Raw genomic sequence first — 25,183 nt, forward strand, 5'->3', positions numbered from 1 at the left:
ATGGGTACTTTAATGCCCCTACCGCGTAGTCAGAACAATAAGCCTGACAAACCGGGATTCGTCACGGTGGACTTCAACCATACTCAGTGGACAGTTCCTGAACGCTATCGTGATCTCAGCCTAATTGGGCATGGGGTCTATGGAGCTGTTTGGTAAGTTATGTCAACTTTGTTGAATAATTTTTTTCTCATTGTGTCACACTCCCACCATAACTGTATTCCGTGAACTAGATAAAACTTCCCTCTAACAAATGCCCAGTATACCGTGCTCCCTTTCCCACGCCACGTGTGCCCTTCAATGCCCTTTTTAAACAAGTTTACACGGTACGTAATTTGATTGGAAACAGAATCCATCTTGTTACGGCCTTCGGGGGAACAAGTCAGAAATCCCCAGGTTTGGACGTTTCATCTATTGAGCTATCTTCACATAGGGCGGTAAATCACTCGTGATCGTAATAGTACCGAAACAAGAATGTGGGACTCTATCGTGTCTAGTCTGGAATGGTCAAATCCATACGGTATTCGAGATAATCGGTCAAATCAACTACCTTTTTCGCATTTTTTAGTGGGATCACTATTCTTAATTTGACCGTGCAAGTTGTCTCACTCCTGTTTGCCACCACACTCATGTAGTAAGATTATTTACCGACTTTTCATGCTGTCAGCCTTTTTTCCGAATTATATCTTTTTGTAGCCTTGTATGTTATCACCTAACAATTTTGAATTGTTCCTATAGAACCTATTTTGGATTACTGTTTGCGCCGTCACGTAATAGACGTATTTTCAGTGAATAAATAAATCGACTAGCGTGGTCTCTGTGTGCTTCATGTGATGAGCACAGCACTCACCATGTGATCCAATCGCTGTCATCCTACTCATCTTTCACCGTAAGTTAGACATTGACAGGACCTTAACGACAAAATGAATGAATCACCCACTTGAAGAGAATCTGGCATCGCTCAGATTGGAACTGGCTCGGGCGTCCGCGGTGTTTGGGTGCTCAAGAGGTACACCATTCACCCGTGTCCTATTCAGGTTGACCTTGTTCGCTCGCAAACAATGTTCACGTCAGTGTCTTAGTTCGGTTCACGCCAGGTTTCTGCTTGGTGAAGGATTACGTGTAGACCGTGTGTGCACATCCGATCTTCCATCGTAGTTTGAATAGCCATTTGTCTTCTTGGTTGTCACGGTTTTCTCTTTCGGAAACCGGACTTTCTAGAGATTTACTCCTATTCCGACCAGAATTATCCCTAAGTGAGAGGTGTTTTTTCGTAGGTGCCTTAAGGAGGGGGACTATTGTAGCAAGAATGCGTTGGAATTTCCTGTTCTTTGTGCACCACGTGTCTGGATGAAGTATCCTCGAGACTTCAAAGAAGTACCGAAGTTTCATTCTTAGTTGAACCAGTTGCCGAGTTAGTCTGGTAATATGACCACTCGCGGACATTCAGGCCGTTTGTCTTAGCTGTTCTAGATATTGTTCCACCTTGGATGACAGTAGTTCACGTGATATGAGTTGACCGATGCGTACGATGAGACTGCTTGACATTCACAATCAGGGTTTATAATCCCGTTGTCTATAGGGTGTAGTCTATACCTCGTCACACTGGAAATCTGTCAAGTTTATCTGGGTGTGGGTGGCTCATTGAACTCATGGGGACGTTGTTCATGATGTGGGGACTGTAGATAACATGGCAGATGGAAACAATTTTGCTTGATTCAGCCTGGGTCATCTAGTTTGATTTGATCGTTTGATCACTCGAAATAGTAGGCAGCTTGAATGAAAAATACTGACTAATTGATTGTTGTACGCTTATACACTAAACTAGGAGTACCATCAGAAAGTACCACAGCAAGAATTTGTAGAAGGGATTAAGTGTCAGGATGCTGTTGATACATCCACCCTAGGTTAGGTCCTATGCATTCCTCTGTGCTTGGTCAGAGGCTGGAAATGAAAGTCAATGGCATTCGTGTTGCCATTTTCTATCGGTTTCTGATTGGAATATCTCCATCACGTGATCAAAGAGTATTTGTACGTTAGGCTCGTTCGTGACGGAAACGGGTTCCAACAAACATATTTTCGTGTTGGCCTTCATGCCTTCCTGCCGAACTACACAAACACCGGCCTTTTGTTTGGTCCTGCTTTTACTTCAATCAGGAAAGCTGGAATCGTCCCTGAATACGATAAGTCGGTTTGAATAGCATACCACCACGTAACCACAATATGTGGTGTCAGATGCATTCCCCATCCGAGGTTCTTGCTCTGAAACAAAATCCCACCAAATTATCTATTTACTACAAATTCGGGACACGGACATTTTGATGAGCCTCAAATCTGTCATGTGCCGAAGCCTCACTTGTTACCTACTCACAGAGCAGTCCACATCATAGCATGGTACGTCAGATTGTTGCGACTCATTCACACATCCCTTTGGAATTGTCCGGCTGCAGGAATAAGCCGGACGGTACGAATCCACATGCTGCCGAGACTGCACCCAGTTTACAATGAGAGGCCGGCTTCTCGTTTCTACGAAAGGCTAACTTTCAAGGGACGAATAAACAGTCGTGTACAAGCTGCGATAACACTACCGAAGTGCAGTGTTTGTCGGCATAATCAACCAGTTCATTAAGACGACCGCAACTGTCACAGCCAATTCGACTAGTCCAAAAGCGCTACCAACAAACACTCGCGTCTACTAGGTCATAAAATCTGGATTAAGTCAGATGAGTGACTTTACATAACTTTACTTTCGTCGCAGGTGACTGTCGATTGCTCGACTATCGTCGGTTTCTCCCCTAGAGACGGTATGTGAGGCTCGTTATTTGACGTCAGTCTTGGTCGACCTGTTTGGTGCCCACCTGCAGGCGTATGTCTGCGGAGTACACTTGATATCATAGATGACCACATGTTATCTAGTAAGTGCCCTCGTATTCGCTGTCAGTCTATGACAGACTCCGTGACCCGTCCCACTGCACTGCCGGTTGGGTTCTTTAGTCAAAGGCTTCATTGGGAAACTTTTGAATGAACCTTTTCCCGCAGCTGGTTGGTATTTTGCTTACACACAACTCATGATGTCACGGAATAAAAATGTTACCCCATCTACGGATACTACTCGATCATTGCTACTTCCAGTTCCACTTCACCAAGTTTTACTCTTCTAGCCACACAGACACATGTCGACGGACAGCAGGGGCGTACCACCTTCATCCGCTCAAACTTAGCTCGTTCAGCGTTCATAGATGCAAACAACCTGAACAACATGAAGCACTCTGAGTGGACTAGACGGTGAGGTTCGTCGCTTGTTGGAGACTCGTTTCTATTAGTTTAGTCAGCCTCACCAATTAGGTTCTCCATCTTCTAATCACAACTTGATCTTCCATATACTTTACTTCGGAGTTAAAAGAAGGGGGATCTGTTTAAAAAGACGTTATGCTTCAATGAATGTATGTATCTTCGAAGACTCAAGACACAGGCCCAGCCCACAACGACGGGAAGGCGTTAGCCATTCGGTCCAACTAGAAAGGGGCAGAAAGCTCACAGCTGCGGTCGATTATGCGCTTTTTCCTGTAGAGCTTCCGACTACGCTCAAGGGGAATCACGTAACTTTTAATTAAGAGGACGTGAGCGCCATACAGTTCCCCATTTGGACTGCGACAACTTTCACTTGGTTTCATGTCGCTGCCTGTCTATCCGAACCTTTTGCCAACAAAGGAAAACAACTTTCTTTGGCAGGCGGTGGATGGGCGTTCGTAGCATACGTCCCGAATACCTTACTCCGACTAGCACAGGTGAGTACTTGGTACCCAGTACTATGTAAGTCACTTTGTAGGCGCGTACAGACTGTCTAATTTCGAACTTTCTGTGGTCGAGTGATTCCTTTTATGCTACGAAGACATGGGTAATTAAATATGTGAAGGTCTATGAGGTCTTGAGATCAAAGGGGTCAAGTTTCTCACCCATAGAGTAGGACTGTTCTCATGGCGTTTTCCAGGGCCAAAGATGACATAAGTAAGCAACTATCGCTCGTGCGTGATATGTACGTTGGCTTCATCCGTCACAGTCGACCACAACTTGTGCAACCGTCAAGGGAATTAAAAGTGTTAATAAACGCGATCTTCCAATTCCTAATTTTCAGCAGAGCACAGAGGATTGAGGAATCCCTAAGTATGACTTTGCACTTTGAATGTCTAGACAACATGCCGAAACGAGAGATCACTTACAATGTTCTGTTTAATGTGGTTTACGCGTACGCACGGTCATCAATGACAGAACAGTCTCGTTTGCATAATCTAAGCTAACTCATTCTGAAGCTATGATTTCAATACGCGTACGGTGCACTTGTGATAATATCAATGACCACGTTGCGCAAAGCTAAGTGGAGTGGACATGCCTACCGAACCGTCGAGGGGGTTCTTTTTGATGACTTATTTTAAGCCATCACACTTGTGGGAACAAAAAAGCACGAAAATTCTTCGCAAAACTTCAGGGGCATTCCACATCAACCAAGCATATGTAGAAGAGTGTGTCTACCAGCGAGGTCGAATGCTTTGAAGTCAAGGCACGTCACCGCATCATCACCGAATGTATGCATAACACTACCCAAGTGTGCTACGTAATGTGTCAGAGTGGTTAATGAATCCCCTACACTGCTGAACTCCTGCCTGATACTTTTTGATTTGCGTCTCGTATGATGAAATTAGGCATCGCAGCAAGAATGAGGATGGCGTGGGGCTTATTCTTCTTAGGACTGGAGCAGCCGCCTAGACCACCTCTTGCACAAAGGTACACCGGTTGATTCGGCCCATTTTGCTGCAGCACAATATCCCAACCTAGGCGAAACAATACATGGGGATTCATCTCCGTCTTTAAATAGAGCTGGTGGGAGCTTACGTGAAGCTATAATGCAGTACTGTTGGTAGAAAGGTTCATTGGTGGGACGATCTAGTCTCATATAACGGCTTAAATTTAGTGGGTTGGACAAAAGACACGGGTTGAAAATATTCAGCCGAGTGGTCAAGACGCTGGCTATTGGCGTACCATAAATTTCGAATATCATCCATGATAACCTCACTGAAAACAGGCCTTCCCGATCCTCATTTTTGTATGAGGTAAAACCATTACTGAACATTCTAAGTTGAACTAGTTTCTTCCAGTTCCAGAACCTTATGATTTCACCGAGCTCCTCTCTCTGCACGCGGGCTGTGCTCAAGTTAACTCTAACGGACCTCCTGACTGAAGGAGTACAGCTTATTTCACCGAGTAGCGACGGTGACTGTTCTGGCTTTCAGTACGAATTTCATGAGAGCTTAGAAACTCCACTCATTCAGCTTCTTCTCTTATGCATGATGGTGCTTAATTGGTTCCAATTACAGTTGATTTCTTTCGAGGATACAATTTTTTAAGCCTCAAATGGATTAGCGAAATACACTCATTTGCAAACAAATTTAGTTTTGCGAGAGACCCCACCTTGAACCAAGCTGCTTATCTCGTTTGTGATGTCTCCAAATGGGTTGTTTTTATATGTTTGTTTAATCTGCAGGTTTCAATTAGAATGTTGTTTCTCAGGTGTTTTTGGGAAATTGCTGAAAAATTTCATTTGTGTGTTTGTTCTGAATCTCCACGTGTACCCCAGAAGACCAACAGACCAACAGCCTCGCCTTCAGTAGCCAATGGCCGTATCGTCACTTTGGCGCGATGATTGCTCTTCAGTCCTTAAGTAGTTCAAGTAGTAGTAGTTATCAATTATTTGGAGTGTTGTCTACCGCGTATATACCCCGTGGAACGACTGGTGATCCGTCCAAGGCTGCAGAAGATGATCATCGCTATTATTATGTTTGGAGCCTAAACTAAGCAGGTTACTGGGTCGCGCTGTCATTGTTCTCAGGCGCCCTGCCTGTGGATTGAGATATCTAACGACTATGACAATTTCTAACCGACTGTTGTATAGGAGGACTGTCAGTCCTCGGTAAGAGACATTTTTCTTCGAATCAGAAGGACATATGCGGAAACCACGAAGAACGGGTATTTGTTCCACTAGTACGGTTTCTCATCGAAGTTGATAGATGGTCCAGTCAAATGAGCAAGCCTAGGCTCCTTAGCTGAGAGCCCTGCCAACGCCGGTGCAAACTACCACAGAAGCTGCAGACCCATCTGAAGTTTGTAGATGCCCAGGATCCCGTAAGCTAGATTGCAGTATTTGAATATTCTATTCACGTTTCAGAATTGAAGTAAATGTTTCTCGGTAGAATCTTACGTGTTCACGCTAGAGAAACTTGCTGGCTGACTCGATTTGGAATGCCTGCGATGAACTCCGCTGAATAAGTATTAGTGGATCCGAAAAGTTTCCGGAGCGAAATGTTTTTGCGACTGCTTCACCATTGCCTGCTCGAGATGCTATTTGTTAGCGCTGTCTAAAGAAGTGCATTGTAAAGGCAATGTGTGAGCTTGGAACCAGAAAAGTTGTTCATTGGTGGCACTTTTTCGGTGTATAAAGTAATTCAACAACCGCTCGGCTGCAATTTTTTTGGTGCCTAGTTGCTGTGCTATCCGAAGGAAGCACGAAGGCTGAGATACTGCTAGGTTGCCCAATCCTAGACAGGGAAAGGTAAGACGCCGGGGTTAGGCTCGAGCCTCGGACCTTCCGGTCAGTAAGTCTGCATCTTATCCACTTAGCCATCACAGGCTTGGTGCATAGCTGTTAGTTGAATCGAAGAAAGCACGAGTAATCAGACTGCCAGGGCACCCGAGCATAGACAGTAGCAGTCGAAAAGCCAGGTTCAGTTTGAGCTCAGGTTACTGCCGTCTCTCTCTGGACAGGCTATTTGAAGGAAGCCAATTTCGGTAGTCTATTTTTGGATGAAAGAAACTTTAGTGGACCTACCTATGGTGGCCACTCCAGAGAGAGAGAACTTTACTTTGTAGTTTTTGATTTTCGGATTAGGTATTCTATTGTTCGATTGTTCTAACACTGATCTGGGTGACGGCTGGTGCCTGTCACCCCAGCTCTGTCTTTTGTGCCTTTAAGTGCTTATCATTATTCCAGTTAACTCTTGTATCCTTTCATCTACCGCCCGTCGCAGTGTAACAGTGTGAGCTAAAAACAAAATAGCAATCAGATAAAGTCGCTAACTATGCAAACTTATCACTTCAAGGGTGATTGGACGTTTCGATGCGTTAACGACATCTACGAATATGAGCAGTGACAGATCGTCTATTGATTTTTCGGTATATCAGGTTTTCCTTAAAGGTGGGTACGTTGTAGTCGTGCGTTGATAACCCATATCTGTTGAAGAGTAGGAGATTTGATGAACTGTTTATTGATTACTATACGCAATGAATACTTTGCCAGTAATAACAAACGCCAATGGTGATGCCAAGTCGTTGTCATCGCATGGCTTGTACGACTTCATCACTACCACGTCCATCTCGTTCCGCTCGAGTATCTTTTAATGTTAGATGTATTTATGAACTACTCACCTGGCTTTCTTTGAAGGTAGATGAGGTGGCCAAATCCAGAACGATTTCCCGTTATCCTCTTTGGACAATACTGGTGTTGCCACAGTTTCCTTCGTTCAGAAAGACCATCCGAAGTGACCACTTTTGATCGGTCGTTCGAATTTTGTGAACTCGGTAGAGCCACCTCTCGGTTTTAGTTTTCGAGGCAAACCTTCGTCAAAATCATCACTATTTCCCTGACATGTAGCTGGGCATTCCGGTGTTCTTGGTCGTCGCTCGTTATTGGACATCGCAAACCAAACAGCTGCTTTGCGCACTTTTGTGGGTCAAATTGTCCGAAATGTGGTTGTGCTACCTGTCAGAAGTGACCGTTCCCTATCGTTCCATTGAAGTGGGTCGTATGTTTAACCGCCCTGCATCGCTCGCACAACTCCCGTGTTTTTCGTATGAAAACTAAAAATTTCCAGGAAAGGAAACATTGCAAAATGTCATCCACATGCGATTTTTTCAGGACTCTTGACAACATTTTATGACCACTTCGGTTTTCAACCTCAATTAGCTGCTTATCCACAGAAAACGGTTGTGTTTGTAGAAGAACGCGCCTATATAGCCAGAAATTGATCAAAAGTAAGCAATCGTGACACGTAAATTAATGTTTCGGTCATTAGTTGGTTTGTCTTATCGTGCGTCGATTGATAAATTGAGCATATTTCCATCCTCATGTTTGGTATGGATCTGTGGACAGCTTGCAACAGCCTAAATGCGTTGCTGGTAGTGGTCGAACAACAGATGACCAAAGCTTCGGTATTATGAGTTAAACACCATTTCAACGCCCTTATGGCACATTAACCCCTAAATCACCCTAAATCAAATAAATTAACTTCAAGATTGAGGCTATTCTAGGCATAACAAGCATTTGGCTTTCAAGTTTTGTTGTTTTTCACCTCTTAACACTTCAGTGATCCGCACGAAATGCAGGTTTTTCGGCAAGGAAACAGACAGTCACATGGTAAGCACGTCAGTGGCCAAGGTATAGAAGTTGGCCTTTGCCAACAAGGCGAATTGAATGCGTTTCTACAATTGTTGCAATACCATCTATTTGGACATGCTATAGAAAGGCACAGTCTGGTATTATCATTAAATAAACTTCAGAAGTAAGACGGCCTTAACTATGGTTCCGAGGTTCATGGAGCACGTCACGCTATACCGTAATCTACCAAGAAATGGCCACTTTACAATAGAGGTTTGGCCTCTCTTGTCGTGAAGAAGGGCGGTTACTTCACACAAAGTTATGCTAGATTAGGAAATTAGCAGTGATCTCTCCGGGCAATGGATTTCATTCCGGAGTGGCTTCTTCATGGTCTCATCATGGTATTTGAGGAATCTATGCAATGACGCGGAACAAACAACTGTAGTAAGTCTGCCTTCCCACCAATGCAACAGACAGTACAACTGATCTCAATAGAATACTTCAATTCTCTTCTCCACCGGAACTATACGAGGAAATTCAACAACAATATGTTTGATGTACGAATTGAAGGGGAAAAGCCTTACACTCTCGACAACCAGGATTGGGTTTGATTAGCCTTTTATTCCCCTTTCCTGAAATTTGGTTATGCTAATTTCTCTGTTGTGGGCCGTCGTGTAAACTCGGTAAACCACAATAAGTGAGCTATTGCCTGGGTTCTCAGATCCAATTAGGAGTAAGGGCTCTGGATAGGGTAAACTTTTGAAAAGGATTTCGCACTTTTTATCACCAATCGACTTCTAGGTGAGAATATGCATGATTATAAAATGAAGGTTGACAGTTTCTTCCATCAATGGCCATGTGGCAATAGAAATTTGTCCACAACTCTTTTTCTTTTTAACATACACTTTGATGTTAATACCACATTGGCTCAAAAATGAGTGTTCATGTGCACATAAATCGCACTACAAGATGAGATTGGTGAAACTTCAGATATGAGGTTTATCCGATAAGCATCAACCAGGGTGGAAATGGTACTGGACCATCCAAAAGTTTTTGTCAACATTTTAGGTCGCTTTATATCAAGGGATACCAAAGGAGGCCTTTCTTCTTTGGGAGAAAAGCAAACGATATGAACCGTATCACACATCTTCTGTTCCAGAGGAGTGCATTTGAGGTAGTATGCAGATGTACTGAGCAGTTTTTGTGATTACAGATTGAAGTGCTTTGTCTCGTCTGCAACCATCACTTCGTATGGTTGATATTCATGTATATCCTTGAGCCGTACTAGTGAAGCGTGGTAAATCGATACCGTGTTCATCAGCCCTTACATTCACGTGCCTCTTGTCTGTGCTCCAGTAAAAATCACACAAACAGTTTACCGCGAATATTTTTAATGTAGAAAAGAAGTGTAATGATCTCAGTAAATACCGGGTAATCGTGCGTTGCTTTGTCATACATTCTTGCCTTATGAACTCCTAGGCTGACATGTTCTAGCATATTCTGGTTAACTCACAGTCTGGCGAAACTTAGTTCGGTTGAAAAGAGCCGGTTGATCTGACATCGTGGCTAATGAAATCCATTGTCCAACGTCGCAGCCAACCTAAAATCTGGGTCTCTGGCACGTGACAGTCGTTGCGGTGTTCCCTTTTGAGAAATGAGTCAACCATTTTGGGGGCCACAATTGTAGCTCCTGCTGTTCCTCGGCGGACTTTTCTTCCTAAGAAGGGGACTGACTAAGGAAACGGTTTTGCTGGCTCTAACGATCTACATAAAAACGCTGGATTTCTAAGCGTACTTGGAACAGACACGATGAACCAGCACGTTTGTGAAGGAGTCGCTTCTTTTACCTCTACGCATCGCATATTCATTGGCGTCGTAAGGCTCCCCGAGGGCGAAGTGCTTCTGACATTGTTCCCTGCTCACTGCAGCAGATGTCCTGACGCGTTGGACGACCTGCGTAAAGTCTCGGCTTTGTTGGCTGCATGAACTAGAACTGTCTGAACTGAGGTTCATATCGGGCTACATAATTGGCATGGTCCGATTTTTCATCATTCGGTTACTAGACCTTAACGCGTTGTCACGTTTTTTGCCCTAGTAACTCATTGAGCTACATTATGGTGTTCATGTGGCACTCGCAGGTTCTTTCATTCCATGACAATGTTCTAACGGCCTGATAAGCGCAGTATCCTGGTCCCCCAGGTTGGGACTTGGAACACATGCAGCGACTCGTTCTTTAGAAAAGTCAAATGTGGCTGGCTGGCGGTCAGGCTTACGAACTAAAAGCTTCGGTCGATGGCTTTAATGGTCCTCTTGCTTATATGTAAGCACCCTGTCAGTATTCCAGCCCGTGCCCAACAGCGGACGTTGCAACTAGGACTACTGCCATGCCACATCGGCCGCCGCGTGGTGTTACCAGCAGGGTCGCCTACTTCATACATCAGGGCTGGCAAGCGAAAACAGGATACTGCCGACGTCTCCTTTCGTTCTTTCACACGTACTTTCTAGTTCCCCATAACTCAACAATAATACTTTCCTTGAAGGCTCATCTGTAAGAACCCCATGTATGTCGCATCGGTTTTGCAAGCGACATCTGCGCAGTACTATCCAGCGCTGATGGACTCAGACACCTCGAAATCAATCTTCAAACCCGGTTTATCTGTGTACCTTTAGTAGTCGAATTCTGGAGTCAGCAGGAAAACGTCTCGTGTTCGTGTACTGTACTCGCTTGAATTACACGTGTGCTGCATATCAGAAACAGTAAATCAAGGTCAAAGCACAGTCGTCAAACGAGCTTTCCCAACAGCCGTCTCGCATTCGCTGACGCAGCTCTGTTGATCCAGAAACCACTGCAACGGACTGGGCAGGGGTTGGCATCGCTTTAATCCACCAAGCGAAAGGCTCCTTGCTTGACTGGATACACGTTGATGATTGCCTCTGCGGTTCGTCCGGCAACGTCCATGAAGGAATCTCACAAGCGGGAAACTGATCACTTTTTACGTATTGTATTGGCTCATGCCCCAACTGACTATAGCTCTGACATCTTCGGGAGCAGATTCCATACTGCCTTGAGTGCCTCGTTACGGTGGGCCAAATGCCCAATTATTGTTGTTACTTCTAGTGGTTTGAATGCACAAGTGGGGGCGGACTTCGCATCTGAGACTCACTTGGGTGGTGAAGATGGGATGGACTCAGTGCGTACGGACAATGACGGGCCCAAATTAATCACTTCGCCATCAGTTACCGATGGTGATGATCGATGAATGACTGCCGCTTGTTCTGGAATACCTGCGTGGATTCTGACTATACATACAGGGCCGCATAAAGAGCAAAAAGCCTACCTAACAACTTAGATGAAGGTAGATCCCGAAGTTGAATTTATCAGAAGTCTCCTGGAGTTGCCGCATTTTTGTACAATGCTAGAAGTCTCGTTCACAGCACGACCCTGTCAGCTCCGCTCATTCACTGGATAACGGACAGAACAGTAGCATTGGCTGAATCTCGGAAACATGTTCCGATCATTCCTGAGCGCAATTCCATCCAGCGTTTTGTCAGAATTCGAGGTAAACTTGTACATGCGCTATTCACGGTCGTTTTAACCAGTGTGAGGGAATGGTCATGTTTGTTTGTATAGCAGCATCACCCCTGTTCGAATCACTTTAAACTGCACAGCCAAACGATGCCACACGTTCTGTTTTTAATGTTTTCGGCTTCTCATACATGAGAATAAAGAGAACTACCCAAGGGTCTTGAAATGCGTTTCTGGAATTGTCGGATTTAGTAGAAGTCAACACCGCTAGAGTGGAAGCTACCGTTAAGTCAGTTGTCGATTTTGGTATGATTTCAGTGCGAATAACTAGTTATTCGTTCTGCACTTTGACACCCAATACGGCAACAGGTTTCATTGCTATCGAACTTTCGACATTCTCCCACGTCAACGTGAAACTCTTGATTTTTCTCGACTTTTCTCTCCGTTTTTTCATTTGATCAATCAAATCCAGCTCGGCATATGATTCGCAGCTACACCGACGAGTTGCAATAAAAAAACTGACGAAGCCGTTCGATGACAGCGAATACGCGAAACGGACTTATAGAGAGTTACGCATTTTGGCCCATGTTAGCCACGAAAATGTAAGTGCTGTGACTTCCTAGCTAAATTGTAGCATAGTACGCCATACTACGGTTCTACCCTCTTACTAATGTGCTTCACCATCGCCATATCATTGACACTCTTCAAATCCACGATTACCGCACCTTGTACTGACTCACCCTGTATCACATTGAGACGCAGTGTCAGTGCAACTAGTGAAACAGTTTATAACGTCACTGAACCGGCCGTTGATACAGTAAAGATACTTGCTACTCGTGAAATACTGTCCTAAACATTTCGAGTTTATGGTATGTTGTAAACACAGAAGAGTTTCGGTTAGAAACGAACCAGAGTGTCCTCTGGTGATCGAGCTCCACGACTGATTGTTAGCGGTGATCAAATGACTAGAGGCTACATCGTGCAGGTGGGACATAGAGGTTGAAGGTTTTAAGATGAAAGCGTAGGGGCGCAATTTTATGCTGAACTTTGTACACTTATGATTGATATCAGTTAGTTCGCCCGCTGTGGTCGAGCTCAAAAGTTTGGTTCATAGTAAGCAAGATAACGAAGCATTTATCACTGCTATTGTCGTATTTGTTCCTGATCCACTAAGAGTAGTAGTGACAATCAGTGTACTCATCGCTTGTTCACGTAGGTGCTCACAGTCCCTCCCCCTAATTTGGAAACTGTTTACTCATTCTTTTCAAGCGTCTTTTATTAGGGAGTTCAGTTACATACGATGTGGTTCACATAGGATCCTTCAAGGTGTCTCTAGTGATAATCACATTCCTAGTGTTTACACGGACTTCATAATTGAGTAGCTTCTTTCATTTGTACATATTTTCCTCCTGGTCCAGATCTTGTGCCTCATCGACGCATTCTCTCCGCAATCCTCCCTAGACACATTTAAGGACTTGTAAGTCCAATGTTGCATTTGAATTAGTTTCTGTTCACGCTACCTTTCTTGCAGTTCTACCATACCAAGTTAATTGTCCAATTGTGCGCTTTACTTACCGTTGCCGTGGTAACCGGAGCAAATAGACCATGTGACATTGTTGACTGCCATTCAGTGATGATAATCTGGCCGCGTGCTTATAGGGCAGGTTGAGAATAGACAACACGTTAGGCTACTGTTTTAGGCTATTTCAGCGGAAATCGTTGATATTTATTGATAGCTCCCCACATGATCTGCCCATTAAGCACTCATCGACTCTAATATTTGACGCGTTCTTCGTTATTATGTGTTAATACGTCCCACAACGCAAGAAATTTTTCAATTAGACAACTCCCTTCTCTTCTTGGAATAAGTCTCCATTGAGAATAGGTAATGTTGTCAAAATACAGTTTAACTTGTGAGATAAATTTCGTCGAAGGGCCAGCAACTGTTTTCTGAAGCAAGCATTACTGCGTGCATCAATGACCATCCGCTTGCGTGGTTTTCTTTGTGGGCTATGACCTTTACTTCGATTTGGTAACTCACTGAGTATTTCTCACATATGGTTTCAGGTACCTGGTCACACCCTTTATGGCAGCTGATTTGAGTGCCGTTGTACGCACACAGGATTTATCGGACAGTCACATCCGTTTTCTCATCTATCAGCTCCTCCGGGCACTGAAAGTAAGCAGCACACCCGTGATTTTCTTTCGACTAGGGTTTTGCTTTCACACTTCACCCACTTTTCTATCCTTTTGTTTCTGTCACTTCCAGTACTTACACAGTTGCGGTTTGATTCATCGAGACCTGAAACCGGGAAATATTGGCGTGAACGAAGATTGTGAGCTCAAACTATTGGATTTCGGCTTGGCCAGACAGCGGGATGATGAAATGACTGGATATGTTGCCACACGCTGGTATCGAGCACCCGAAATTATGTTAAACTGGACGCATTACAACGAACAGGGTATGTCTTGGCCACGGCTTTCCCACTTCTAAATGTGGTCGTTTGTTGCTCTGTCGTATTTGCCTAGAGGTCCTTCCAGATGCTCGTCGCAACCAACTGGCATCTTTGTTACTCCTTGTGAACAAACCGGCAGCTCGGGGCCTGGTTCGGTGGATGAGAGAGGTGTATTGGTAAACCGTTGGAGGAACAAGTGCCTTTTTTGCCACGCGTGGTCTTTATCAGTATGGAATAAACCATGAATTAACTTAGACACGAACGAGTGTTGAATAACGGGTGGAAATCATTAGGAAGTAGGCCGCCACAATGAACAACCTGATAATCCCATGGGGCTTCGTTTCTAGCACCAAGACCTCTGTGGCACGACGTTAGTTTGGACAGTATCCATTCATTGGTTTGAACCTCCTACTCTACAATGCAGCTTTCCGTCCGGAGTGGTGATTCCTCACTCCCCGTTATCACAACGCTCATGTCTTTTATCTATTCGTTCACGTTTTCTTTCACCTCTCTTGTTCGTCTCCCAAAATGAAGTCCACGTGACCCTCCTTGTGATTGGCTGGAGGCCCTGAACAATATGGTGGCTAGCCGATATCATTTGCATACATGTTGTCAGCTCCTATCCAGGTTGAGTGTGAAAGTGTAGACACTGGATATTTGTTGTAGGTTAATCCTAGATTCATCCTCCTACTCCATTCCTTTCTTCTTTCCTTTATGAGGCTTTATTCAAATAAACGGACATAGTTGTATGGCAGTGAAGCACCAGTGTTCTCATCTAGTGCTGCTCCCAATGATAATGAGTCCGATCTTAGTAGGATGAAGAACCTATGGAAGTTACGTGACAATCCACCGTTAACATTTTAAACTCTTTGTTTTTTTCTCATATGTGTGAGAGCTCCTTCGTGTGCGTCTGTTTGTACCGTACGCTGAGGAGGACAGCGTTTTGAACTCTGTTCGTTGCTGATGCTCTTACGAGGCTTGGGTTTGCAGTAATCTGAAGGACGGGAGGCTACACCGAAATGCGGAAAATGTCTCCATGCATTACCTGACTGTGTACTGACAAAAAGATGCCAAGCGGGCGAAAACTTAAATGATTTTGACTACTTCCGATTGTCTTCATCACTCTAACACATTTGAGGCCCTTTGGGCTCGTATTATTGACAATATTTCATCAGTTGATTTTGTTGAACAGAGGGGACATTTCGTATGTGGTGGGTTAATTTGGTTAAATTTAAACCCTGATTCTTAAAGCGTTGAATGATGTCGAGATCAGGTTCTACTATCTGGATTAGAAACTGTAACTGAATTTGCCACCGCGGAGACAGGGCTGGGTTGTAGAAACAGCGCCGCATTTAGTAGCCGTTGTAAAACGGGTTTGTGACTCACATAAATGTGGAAGAAAGACTACCTATTATCGATTCTTCCGTTAGTAATTTGCATTTAGCAAATGCTACGGAGTACTGGTGGCTAGGCACGGAAAACATGTTACAGCTGAACGCCTAGTCTATTGATTTTCTATCAAAATCGTCCCTACTTTTATCATTTCCCATTTACTCGACACCCTATGACTCTCAGTATCGGCGAACCGATCACTGTACTTTTGTGTGGTGCCCCTAATCTGACACCGGTGCTGATGTCCTTTGCCTTAGAACAGGTATGCGTATTCCTTTTGACAGTAAACAAGTTCAGTGGCATTTCCAAATTTCTCGTGTATGGTTACCGCCCAACACAACTGCCTGGTTTAGGACTGATAAATCTATTTATTCTAATCAACTGTTATTTTCCTACTTGCATGATTGTACTGCTGAACTTTTGTACGATATGACTGTTGGTGGCATGCACTAAAACGCTGATTGTATGGATGATTCCATTGTTTATGTGAGGGAAGCTGGGTGTTTACGCAGCTAGGTAATCCAGCCATGTGTGCCTGGACTGATGGCATCACTGACGCAACATTATTGTGGGACAGCACTGGTTCACAGCCTTTTCTTGTATTGTCGCTAGCCAAGCACGCAAAAGGTCACGTTGGTCGTTGTTGAGAATTGGATCCAATCGACAGCACACGAATTCCCCTTACTCTCCTCCATCGAACCCCTCAAAGTCATACATTATTCTCGGTGTCGATAGCTTGGCGTGTACGTGACTGATCCACAAGTACAATACCTAGTACCTTACCGAATAATCGCTTCTTGTTCGTATTGCGCACTTTAGTGCCATCGTAGCGACTTTGGTCAGAAACTCGAAGATGGCTTGAATTGTACATCGTACGGGGACTGCGTTTAGCAGGCGTACAGCAGCGTACCTTGCGCCGTACTGTGATGAATGGCATGCTTTTTTCTGGCAACAGGTGACGTGAATTGGCAAATACAAATCTTTGTCTTGCGTAGATACTCGGAGTGGAACAGTGCTGAATGCCTCTGAGCGCATTTGTAGGTTGCGAAACGGCCCATTTTCCATTATGAGTGAGGAATTATATGTCGGTGAGCCACTTTTGATAAGTAAAGAGCAGTAGTAGAAGGAGACAGTACCACATGGGTGCGATGCATCCTGGCGTTTTCAGCGAACTCCACATGATAGCATCATATCGAAGTTAGAAGTGTCTGGCCACTCGGATAAAGTCGATGGGTTTGCGTTTTGAAGTTAATGGAAAGGCATAACTATGGTCTCTTCCTGTCGAGTATGTTTCAGGGTCGCCAACCTTTTTATTTTCAAATGACAACGTTAATGACATTTTCCTTCTGACTCGCACTACTTTTTTGACGCCGGTTTCCATTAGACAGAGGGAACTTTGTGCTCCACTCCGCTATCTTGCGAGATAGCCGAACCATTTCTCCCCCTGTTTGCTCCTTACTATCGATGTATATCCGGCCTTTACCCGTTTACATCGCGTCCCGATTGCTGCCGGGCATTCCATCTTAGGAATATTCTCTACTGCGAATAACGCATTGTCTTCCATGGCTTTTCACCGTCCATGCACTTCATTCCAAGTAGTTACATTCAGTTTATGGACCTTGATGCTTAATGATCAACTGACAGCTTCTTTGAGAACCCTGGACACCCCAGGTGCCCATTTACCTTTTTGCAAAAAGTGCTTTAATGTTTCATGCTGGTTATGTGGTTTTCCGAATCCCATCAGCACTGGGTTAGAACAACAAGAAGGAACAGACTGCGGGGGGTTAATATGTCTCTCTTTCATCAGTCATGGACGCAAAGCAGGTGCATAGCTTAGTAATTAAAAAACCTATTTGTACCCCCGAATTTCTTATCATAACCTATGCGGTTTACTACTAGGATCTATTGAGATACCTATCGATCAGCTTGTACCCCCGAATTTCCTATCATAACCTATGCGGTTTACTACTAGGATCTATTGAGATACCTATCGGATTAGCTTGAGATAAAATTTATTGTTATCATGTTTGGGGAGAGCCAACATTTTTTCCCGAATAGATTGTTCTTTAGCACGTGAAGCTCGAACCCTATTTCAATGTCCATTTCGATTACTTCTCATTATGTAAACATCTATCTCTGCTTATTTCCAATTTCTTATTTAAGTAGAAAATACGGTAAACGGGGATTCGGGGACGTCACCCAACTGATGAGTGGCGACCAGTAGGCTTAAGAAGAGTTGATGTCAACCATACAACTAGTTTCTTATAACGTGGATGTTGTACTAGTTCTTCCGTGCACAGGCTCTTTACGTCTCAGGTAGATATAGTTCACGTGAAAGGTTGCACAAAAGTCTATTTATTTCTAGTGACGTTTCCCAAGTAACATTTGCTTGTCAACATCCTTTTCAGCACCTATGAGTCTATCTCAGGCATCCTGTAGGGTAGCCGTTCGGCCCGGATCGCTATTATCTAACTGGACGACGCCACGTCAATGTTTTTCAAAACAATAAAAGTCCATATTATAGACTAGAATAGGTGAACATACTCTTATTACTTCCGGACCGAGCAGACCACTATGAGTACTATCCGTAAGGGACGGGATTTCCCTCACCCTACGTGTAGAGGTGTTTTTGTTTACGCCTGTGTGAGTACTCTTTATAGCGAGAATTCTCAGTTCAAATAGCCATCCAGGAAAATATGATGCTGAAAACCCTCGCGTGTTCATATCCACAGCCGAGCTTCAATGTGGCGTTGAAAGAAACGAGCTTCTTGGAGCATTGACCCTTTATTGGTGCTTACTTTACGGGCCAACTGATGCATTGATTAAAGTTTGTATCAGCTTGACACTTTTTGCTTCAATTTTTCTGGTGATTAAGGTGTTGGGAATGTAGAAAGAGTTCAGTACAAAATGCCAAAAATGATGATGAGAAAGACAATTTATTAGCCCGTATAATGTGAGCCAGGTCTGTTCTGAAATGGTTGCACGCTGTACCACCTTACGCCGTTGTTGGGTCACTGGACGTCTCGCTTCATTCATCAGGCTCTACATTTCTTCACAACTTTCTCTGACGATCAGTAAGAAGGACACATTTGAAATTAGGTATACAAGTTAGCTGACTGAAACTCCGTGAAATTCACGGCTAAACATTGCGAATTTAGGACGATTTTCACGGGCTTGTGTGCGGCGGTGCGTATGTTCATGTGATTGTTCAACGATATCCGTTTATGGACACAAGAAGGGAACAGTTCTAACTAGTCTTTTAATTCACCAAATACCCTCGTTTGCACACCCATCTGGTTTTAACGGGACACCTAGCTGAATCTCTCCTTTTATATTGTCTCCAGAAAAGGTAGCTGAGTTAAGTGTACAGTGTTTAACTGCAGCACAAAATGTGGCTGTTTCAGTGGCCATTGGCTCCAATTTTTTTTGTATATCAGGTACCTCATTCGTTTTCTTAATTGATCACATGATCATGTTTTGCATGTTTAACAGCTCATATAAAGTGTCAGTGTGTTTTCTCTACTATATCTTGGGTACGTTGACTTTCTCCTCCACTAGTGGATATCTGGTCGGTTGCGTGCATAATGTCCGAACTACGTACTCGAAAACCACTTTTCCCAGGCCGGAACCACATCGATCAGCTTCGCCGAATAATTTGCCTCTTGGGGAAGCCAGACGAACTGTACATGGAGAAGGTTACTGGCGCAGGTGTAAGTCTTTTTAGACAGTTTGATTCCTAACTCCCGACGTTGTCAGATCCGGAATTCCAGATTACTCAGCCTATGACACACCTGTTCAAAAACTGTTCAACCGTGACAGTCTTTCGGAGCCTAGTTATCATGCCACCCGAGGTGAGCACGAGGGCTGTGATACTGCCAGGTTGCCCAAGCCTAGACAGAGGGAATCGAGAAGCAGAGGTTGGGTTCGAACCACGGACCCTCCGGTCAGTAAGTTCGTGCTCTAACCACTTGAGCCATCTCACCCCTGGGTTCACAGCAAATTGCCCCACCAAGTGCAACAACAACCTTATGGTGCAAAACATGCCCGTGGGGCACGGGATAATAAGGTCATCCTACGTTGAAAGCCAAATAGAGCACTACCTCTTAAGTTTAGTCTGAACCTGTAAGTTCATCGTACACAGTAAATGAAGCTCACTGATTGACATACCATAATAGGGTATGGCGAATCCCTCCAGTTATGACTCAAGTAAAATGTCGGTTCCAGCTATCCGTATCGTTAGAGAACGAGAGAGGAGTAGACGGATGATACGTGCAGGGTCAGACTAGACACTGAAACGTTGAACTTAGGAGTCTGCCAGGAGAGGTTGGTGGCCGTTTAACTGCCACACCATCATGGATAACGAACTCCTTTGCATGGAGCGAAAGGAAGGGGAAGGAATGGAAGCTTATTGAAATAGATCCTATGTCCGTGGGGAAAATAGCCACGAGTACGGCGTCCACACATTCTAAGAGCTTTGAGGTAAGCGTTTCTGGGTATTGTCAGAGTAAGACGCCATCGGCGAGGTTAAGCTAGTGAATTCCATCCAGTTCAAGCGTGTCACAACCACCAGCTGTTGCTAGACAGTTTGATAGAGGCGTGTCAACATGCCCGGGATCAGTTTCGTGCTCCAGATGGCTTAGTGTTTAAAGCGCGAATTTGCTGACCGGTCCGTGGTTCGAACCCAACCTCTCCATCTCGACTGCTCCTGTCTAGTATAGGGCAACCTGGCATCGTCTGAGCCATCGTGTTTCCTTCGGTTGGCATGGCAGCTAGGCACCGAAAGGGTGAACGATTTCAGTTAACTAACGTGTCCTGTAGGTTTTTCCACTTGCGTGCAAGTAGAATCCCATGTACCTGAACCAGAACTACACATCCATGTTGCGCTACCATATAATGGCATGACCCTCACGAATTTTTCGCCAAATGAGGTTTGAAGTGGAAAATTCAGTCTTTTCTAGTGGCGCTGAGCATGTGTAATGCATGTTTTAACCACTGTTATCTGATGAGCTTCATCTGCATCTTGAGGGATTCCTTCTCGTCACCTGGAAGCCGCTCGTGGACTGTTTTGATGCGACCAGCTGACGCTCGGCGTACAAGAAGGCTAGTTATTTTGAAGGAAGGCCGTTCCCATAGTTATTTTGCAGATACTGCTTTTTAACTACCTTTTCACCGAACCTGATTTTTGATATCAAAGGTGTTGTGGGTTGATGAATAGTGTTTCTCCCACCTCGATGATGACGTGATCTATAACGAAACAGGGCTTATCGAGCTGCCCCGTTACATATCTGATCAAGCTGGAGGTTCTTATTCTGAAGAAGAGATTCGGAATATGCGAACAATATGCCAGAACAAACCATAGACCAAGTCTAGTATTCTGATAACCGTCGGATAACAGAGACTACGACAACAAATCCACTTTTCTACGCATATGATGCCCAGGATTCTGAGAATTGTGCGTTGACTGAAGCTGGTCAGCTAACAATCGATGGAGTAGCCTATTCCATGTTACTATGGCTGATATACAGTGAAATATCATTGTGCGAAAAGTTTGAGTATGGCACTGATACAGTACTGACATCAGGTTCAACACTGACTGTCGTGGATTGAACTTCGGTATCTGGTGACAGAAACATCTAAACAGTTAGGTAGAAAACCAGAGCGATTACCAACCACACGACTGTACTACACTGTGACCCCCGTGGATTTCCTGCATACTTGATGCCATTCCGGCGTGATACAACCTGGGTAGGTTCAGTCCATCTCATATCGGGGTTACTGTTCGTGCATTTTTAGTTGACTGCCCCATGGATAATGTTGGGGATTAATGTCACGATGAGGCTAGATTATGTATTTCACAGTATTGATCAGCTATGCTAGATCACTGGTAAAGGAGTGAAGCTCATAATTTTGATAACCTGATCAAAAAGATCCCAATGTGTTACCATAGTTTTATTTAGGACATAATTGACTGCATTTCTCAAGTTGAGATAAACTTTCTCACTCAAATGAGAGTCACTTCACCAACACCGCGGTTTTAGAGCGTGTTGTGCTTACTACTTTTATCAGAGAACTGAGCATGGGATCAGATGTTTATGTATTGAGTGAACTATATCCCAAATTCAATGAGTCTAGGTGGCATGCTAGCTGGTACATTCGGGCTTAATGGTGTGTTCGTTTCGATAACATTGTTCCTAATAAATTCTAAGAACAAATAGCTGAATGGCCTCTATTTTACTTCATGTCTTGTTTTCTGACAATCCAGTCAGCTGTGGTCAGACAGTGTGGTGAGCTATGCTTGGCTTTCACAGTCACGCTCACCGAAGTACCCTGGACACAAGCGGATGTCATCCTATATAGTGTATGCATGTTCGTGTTAATCTTCTTATCCTTGTACAATGCTGTTTTCATTTCGGACTTCAATAATAATCGATTCTACAGCGGACGGCGGGCGCTCTGAATTGCGGTGGAACGTAAATATTTCTTAATCTGCACGAGTCACATGCGTTTTCTTTTTTCCGGTCCATTTGACCATCTTGTTGACGGACAGACGCACGGCTAGATGCGTAGTACTGTTTTCTCGGTATGATCGTTTCTTTTGAAACCTAGGTTACAACGCCCTCGTAAACCTCAACTGTCGCTGACGAGGGTTTATTGTGCCCACATCCACCTCAGCGTAAAGAAACGGAACAGGCGAACGCCAGTTTGAAAGTGTTGTTTCTGCGTGTACAAAATAGCATCCTGTCACCGATGACCTCACAGTATATGTCATTAATCAAATTTTCACTTCGTGTTTGCTTTTTCTCCTTGAACCAACAGGCCCGGAGTTTCATCGATAATTTGGAAGTTACCAATCCACCTGATCTCAGTGTCCATTTTTCCGACTTTCCTGAAGATGGTGAGTTTCTTGCTGATGATGGAACAACCTGTTCTCACAATATAGTGGCTCATTAGTCAGCCTGTTGATTTGGCCTGATCGAAGTTTTGTTGCGACATTGTAGCCAGATGGAAGCTGTATTTCTTCGGTTTTAAATGACACTGGTAAGATACAGAAGTTGGGCAATTCGACTCTGTTATCCTCGGAAAGGTGGTCGGTTAATGTGCTTGTTGTTGTATGTTTTGCGAAATACGATGACAATGAAACCTTCAAACTGAAAGTTTAAGTCACTCCAGGTTGCTGTTCACTAGTAACAGGATTTGACAAATAGCTCCAAAAACGACATTCCTCGGCTCAAAAGAAACGTTTTTAAGAGATACTGAAATGTTTCATCAAGCGGGAAATCAATGCATTAGGAAAGGTGGCTGATAAAACCGGTTACCGTACCAACCGCACGTGGCCAGCGGAGATAGTTGTTGGTGTTTGATGGGGACCACATGTAATATGGTTCCCGTGATTGAAGGATGATTAGCACTGTACCCCGTTTCAGTATGACCCAATCGCACTGTCGATCAGGCGCTCGTGGTAGAACGGTTAAGTGTTCAACTGCTGGCTGGTAGGTCGCGTTTCGAAGCTCTGAGTTTCGCGAGATACGCAACACTGATAATTCCTAACAAGGATGAAGCATCTGTGCAGTGCTTTTCAGCCTAGATTAGGCTACACTTACAGAATGAAATTCCCATTACAGTTTTCAATTCTCCTCACACTGACAACAAGGATTCTTTAGTTGATCGGGAAGAAAGCCTCAGATATTCAATCCACTTACAATAACGTATTAGGACTGCCACCTGGGTTGATGCGAATGAGGAACGCATCTGACGATACTCGGCTGAAAATTGAAAACCATTCAATAGTAAATGGGCGAAGTTTAATTCGACGCTTAAGAGTAATTATGGAGAGTCTGGTAAATATTTGGTTAGGAGAACCTCGCTGCGCATTTCAGCTGTGTGTCAGGTTCCGAAATACCACTATGCTAAGCTGAGAAGAACCTATCAAGATCACGCAGTAGCGTAAAGTGCTTGTGTAGTTGAGCGCATTCATGTCACACTTGATTAGACAATATAGGCGAAGTCACCGCTCTTTTTTAAACAACCAGCTGTCTGCAACATACGTTCACGAATCGCTCAGCGCTAAATAACATTCGCCGCATACTGGTCGTTTGTATTTTGTACTGGGTATTCTGACTACGAGCCTCATTTGCTGTGCATACTACTTTCGTGTATAATGAGAGTGAAGCAAGCCAAAAAGTCAATCCCGTTTGGTTCCTAGGAGGACTGTCATCTTCGAGATTAGGTTGGAATGGAAATGCTCCTGGTATGGTTTCCTCGGAAGATGCTTCATCGTAAAACTGGAGCGTAGTAGAACCAGTTGTAAATCATTAGAAGTTTGATATGTAGCCACTACTCTGTTCTAGCTTCACTCTTTTGTTCACCTTCATTTACTCAACCTGCATGGAAACTGTTTAACTTGCGAATTCTAACGCACCTATTGTGCATATGGACTAAGCAAGTCTGTCGAGCAAGCTAACAAGACTCCGCTTTTGTGACAATGTGGTAGCAATGTCAGTGACAACAGTGTATCTTTTCCTCATGGTTTAGCGGGCTTAATTGGTTTGGTTGGTTGTAGGCGTGGATCTCCTTCGGCATTTGCTCCAACTGGATCCGGATCGGCGATTTACAGCCTCACAGGCTCTGGCTCATCGTTACTTTGAATTATACCACGACGAACAGGACGAGCCCACCGGTGATCGGTTTGTTGACGCGTTGGAAGAAGCAAAGGATGTCAGTGTTCAGGAATGGAAAGGTAACTTTTCTTCTTGAAGTTTCACCTTCATTGTTCCAATTCTCCTAACTTACTGTCCCATGGGATTCTCACAAGCTGGGTCCCGCGTGGTTCTGCTGACAGTGTTGTTATTCGTTTCATTTTGCCTACATTTCTAGAACATATCTGGAAAACGTTGGAGGACTTCGTACCCAAACTGAATTCTCTGCGGTTGGGCTGTCCAGACAGTCGGTAGTCTTTCACCATTTATACTGCAATGATCCTATGTGCGCCTATCCAAGCCGAGTGTCAATGGCACTCTAGAATATCACGGCACCGGTTTTTCAAACCAGCTGGACACCGTGTATTTGTAGCCCTTTCTAGCGACGTACTTATGTTTGTCCGTATTTTTTCTCCTACATCCCGAACCGCTGCCAGGTTTGTTTTGTATTTTCTTGCCGACGGCTTTTGGTCAAGTTCATTGCCATCCAAGACTATGTAATCATTTCATTTCATGTGAACACATACTCACGCCTGTTCATGACACAATCTTGACGCCAAATTTTTATCAAAATATTCTGCTTCTTGTTATTGTAATAGAGTGGTACCACTTTTTCAATCTCCCCGGTAATTCGAAATTCAATGCAATTTTGCCTCTGGTATTTGAGTACACCGGTTTATTGCTGTTGCCT

The 25,183-nt window shown here is 44.1% G+C and overlaps 2 protein-coding genes across 2 annotated transcripts in view; one reads left to right on the forward strand and one right to left on the reverse strand.

Annotated features, from left to right (window-relative positions):
• On the forward strand, positions 1-25,183 carry T265_04336 (hypothetical protein; the record flags this gene model as incomplete). Its single annotated transcript, XM_009169045.1, has 7 exons — positions 1-152; positions 14,016-14,127; positions 14,218-14,410; positions 19,355-19,506; positions 22,469-22,691; positions 24,357-24,533; positions 24,671-25,183. 7 exons carry the CDS (start codon positions 1-3, stop codon positions 24,745-24,747), a joined length of 1,086 nt encoding a protein of 361 aa, XP_009167309.1.
• The window catches only part of T265_04337 (hypothetical protein), a gene marked incomplete at both ends in the record, with an annotated part of 45,314 nt that continues 39,520 nt past the window's right edge, over positions 19,390-25,183 (reverse strand). Inside the window, 2 exons of the mRNA XM_009169046.1 lie at positions 19,390-19,476; positions 23,842-24,078. Of these exons, the coding sequence (XP_009167310.1) occupies positions 19,390-19,476; positions 23,842-24,078 (324 nt within the window). The remainder of the gene's footprint in view (positions 19,477-23,841; positions 24,079-25,183) is intronic.

Source organism: Opisthorchis viverrini (genome assembly GCF_000715545.1).
Source record: "Opisthorchis viverrini unplaced genomic scaffold opera_v5_70, whole genome shotgun sequence".
In the NCBI taxonomy this organism is placed as follows: domain Eukaryota; kingdom Metazoa; phylum Platyhelminthes; class Trematoda; order Opisthorchiida; family Opisthorchiidae; genus Opisthorchis; species Opisthorchis viverrini.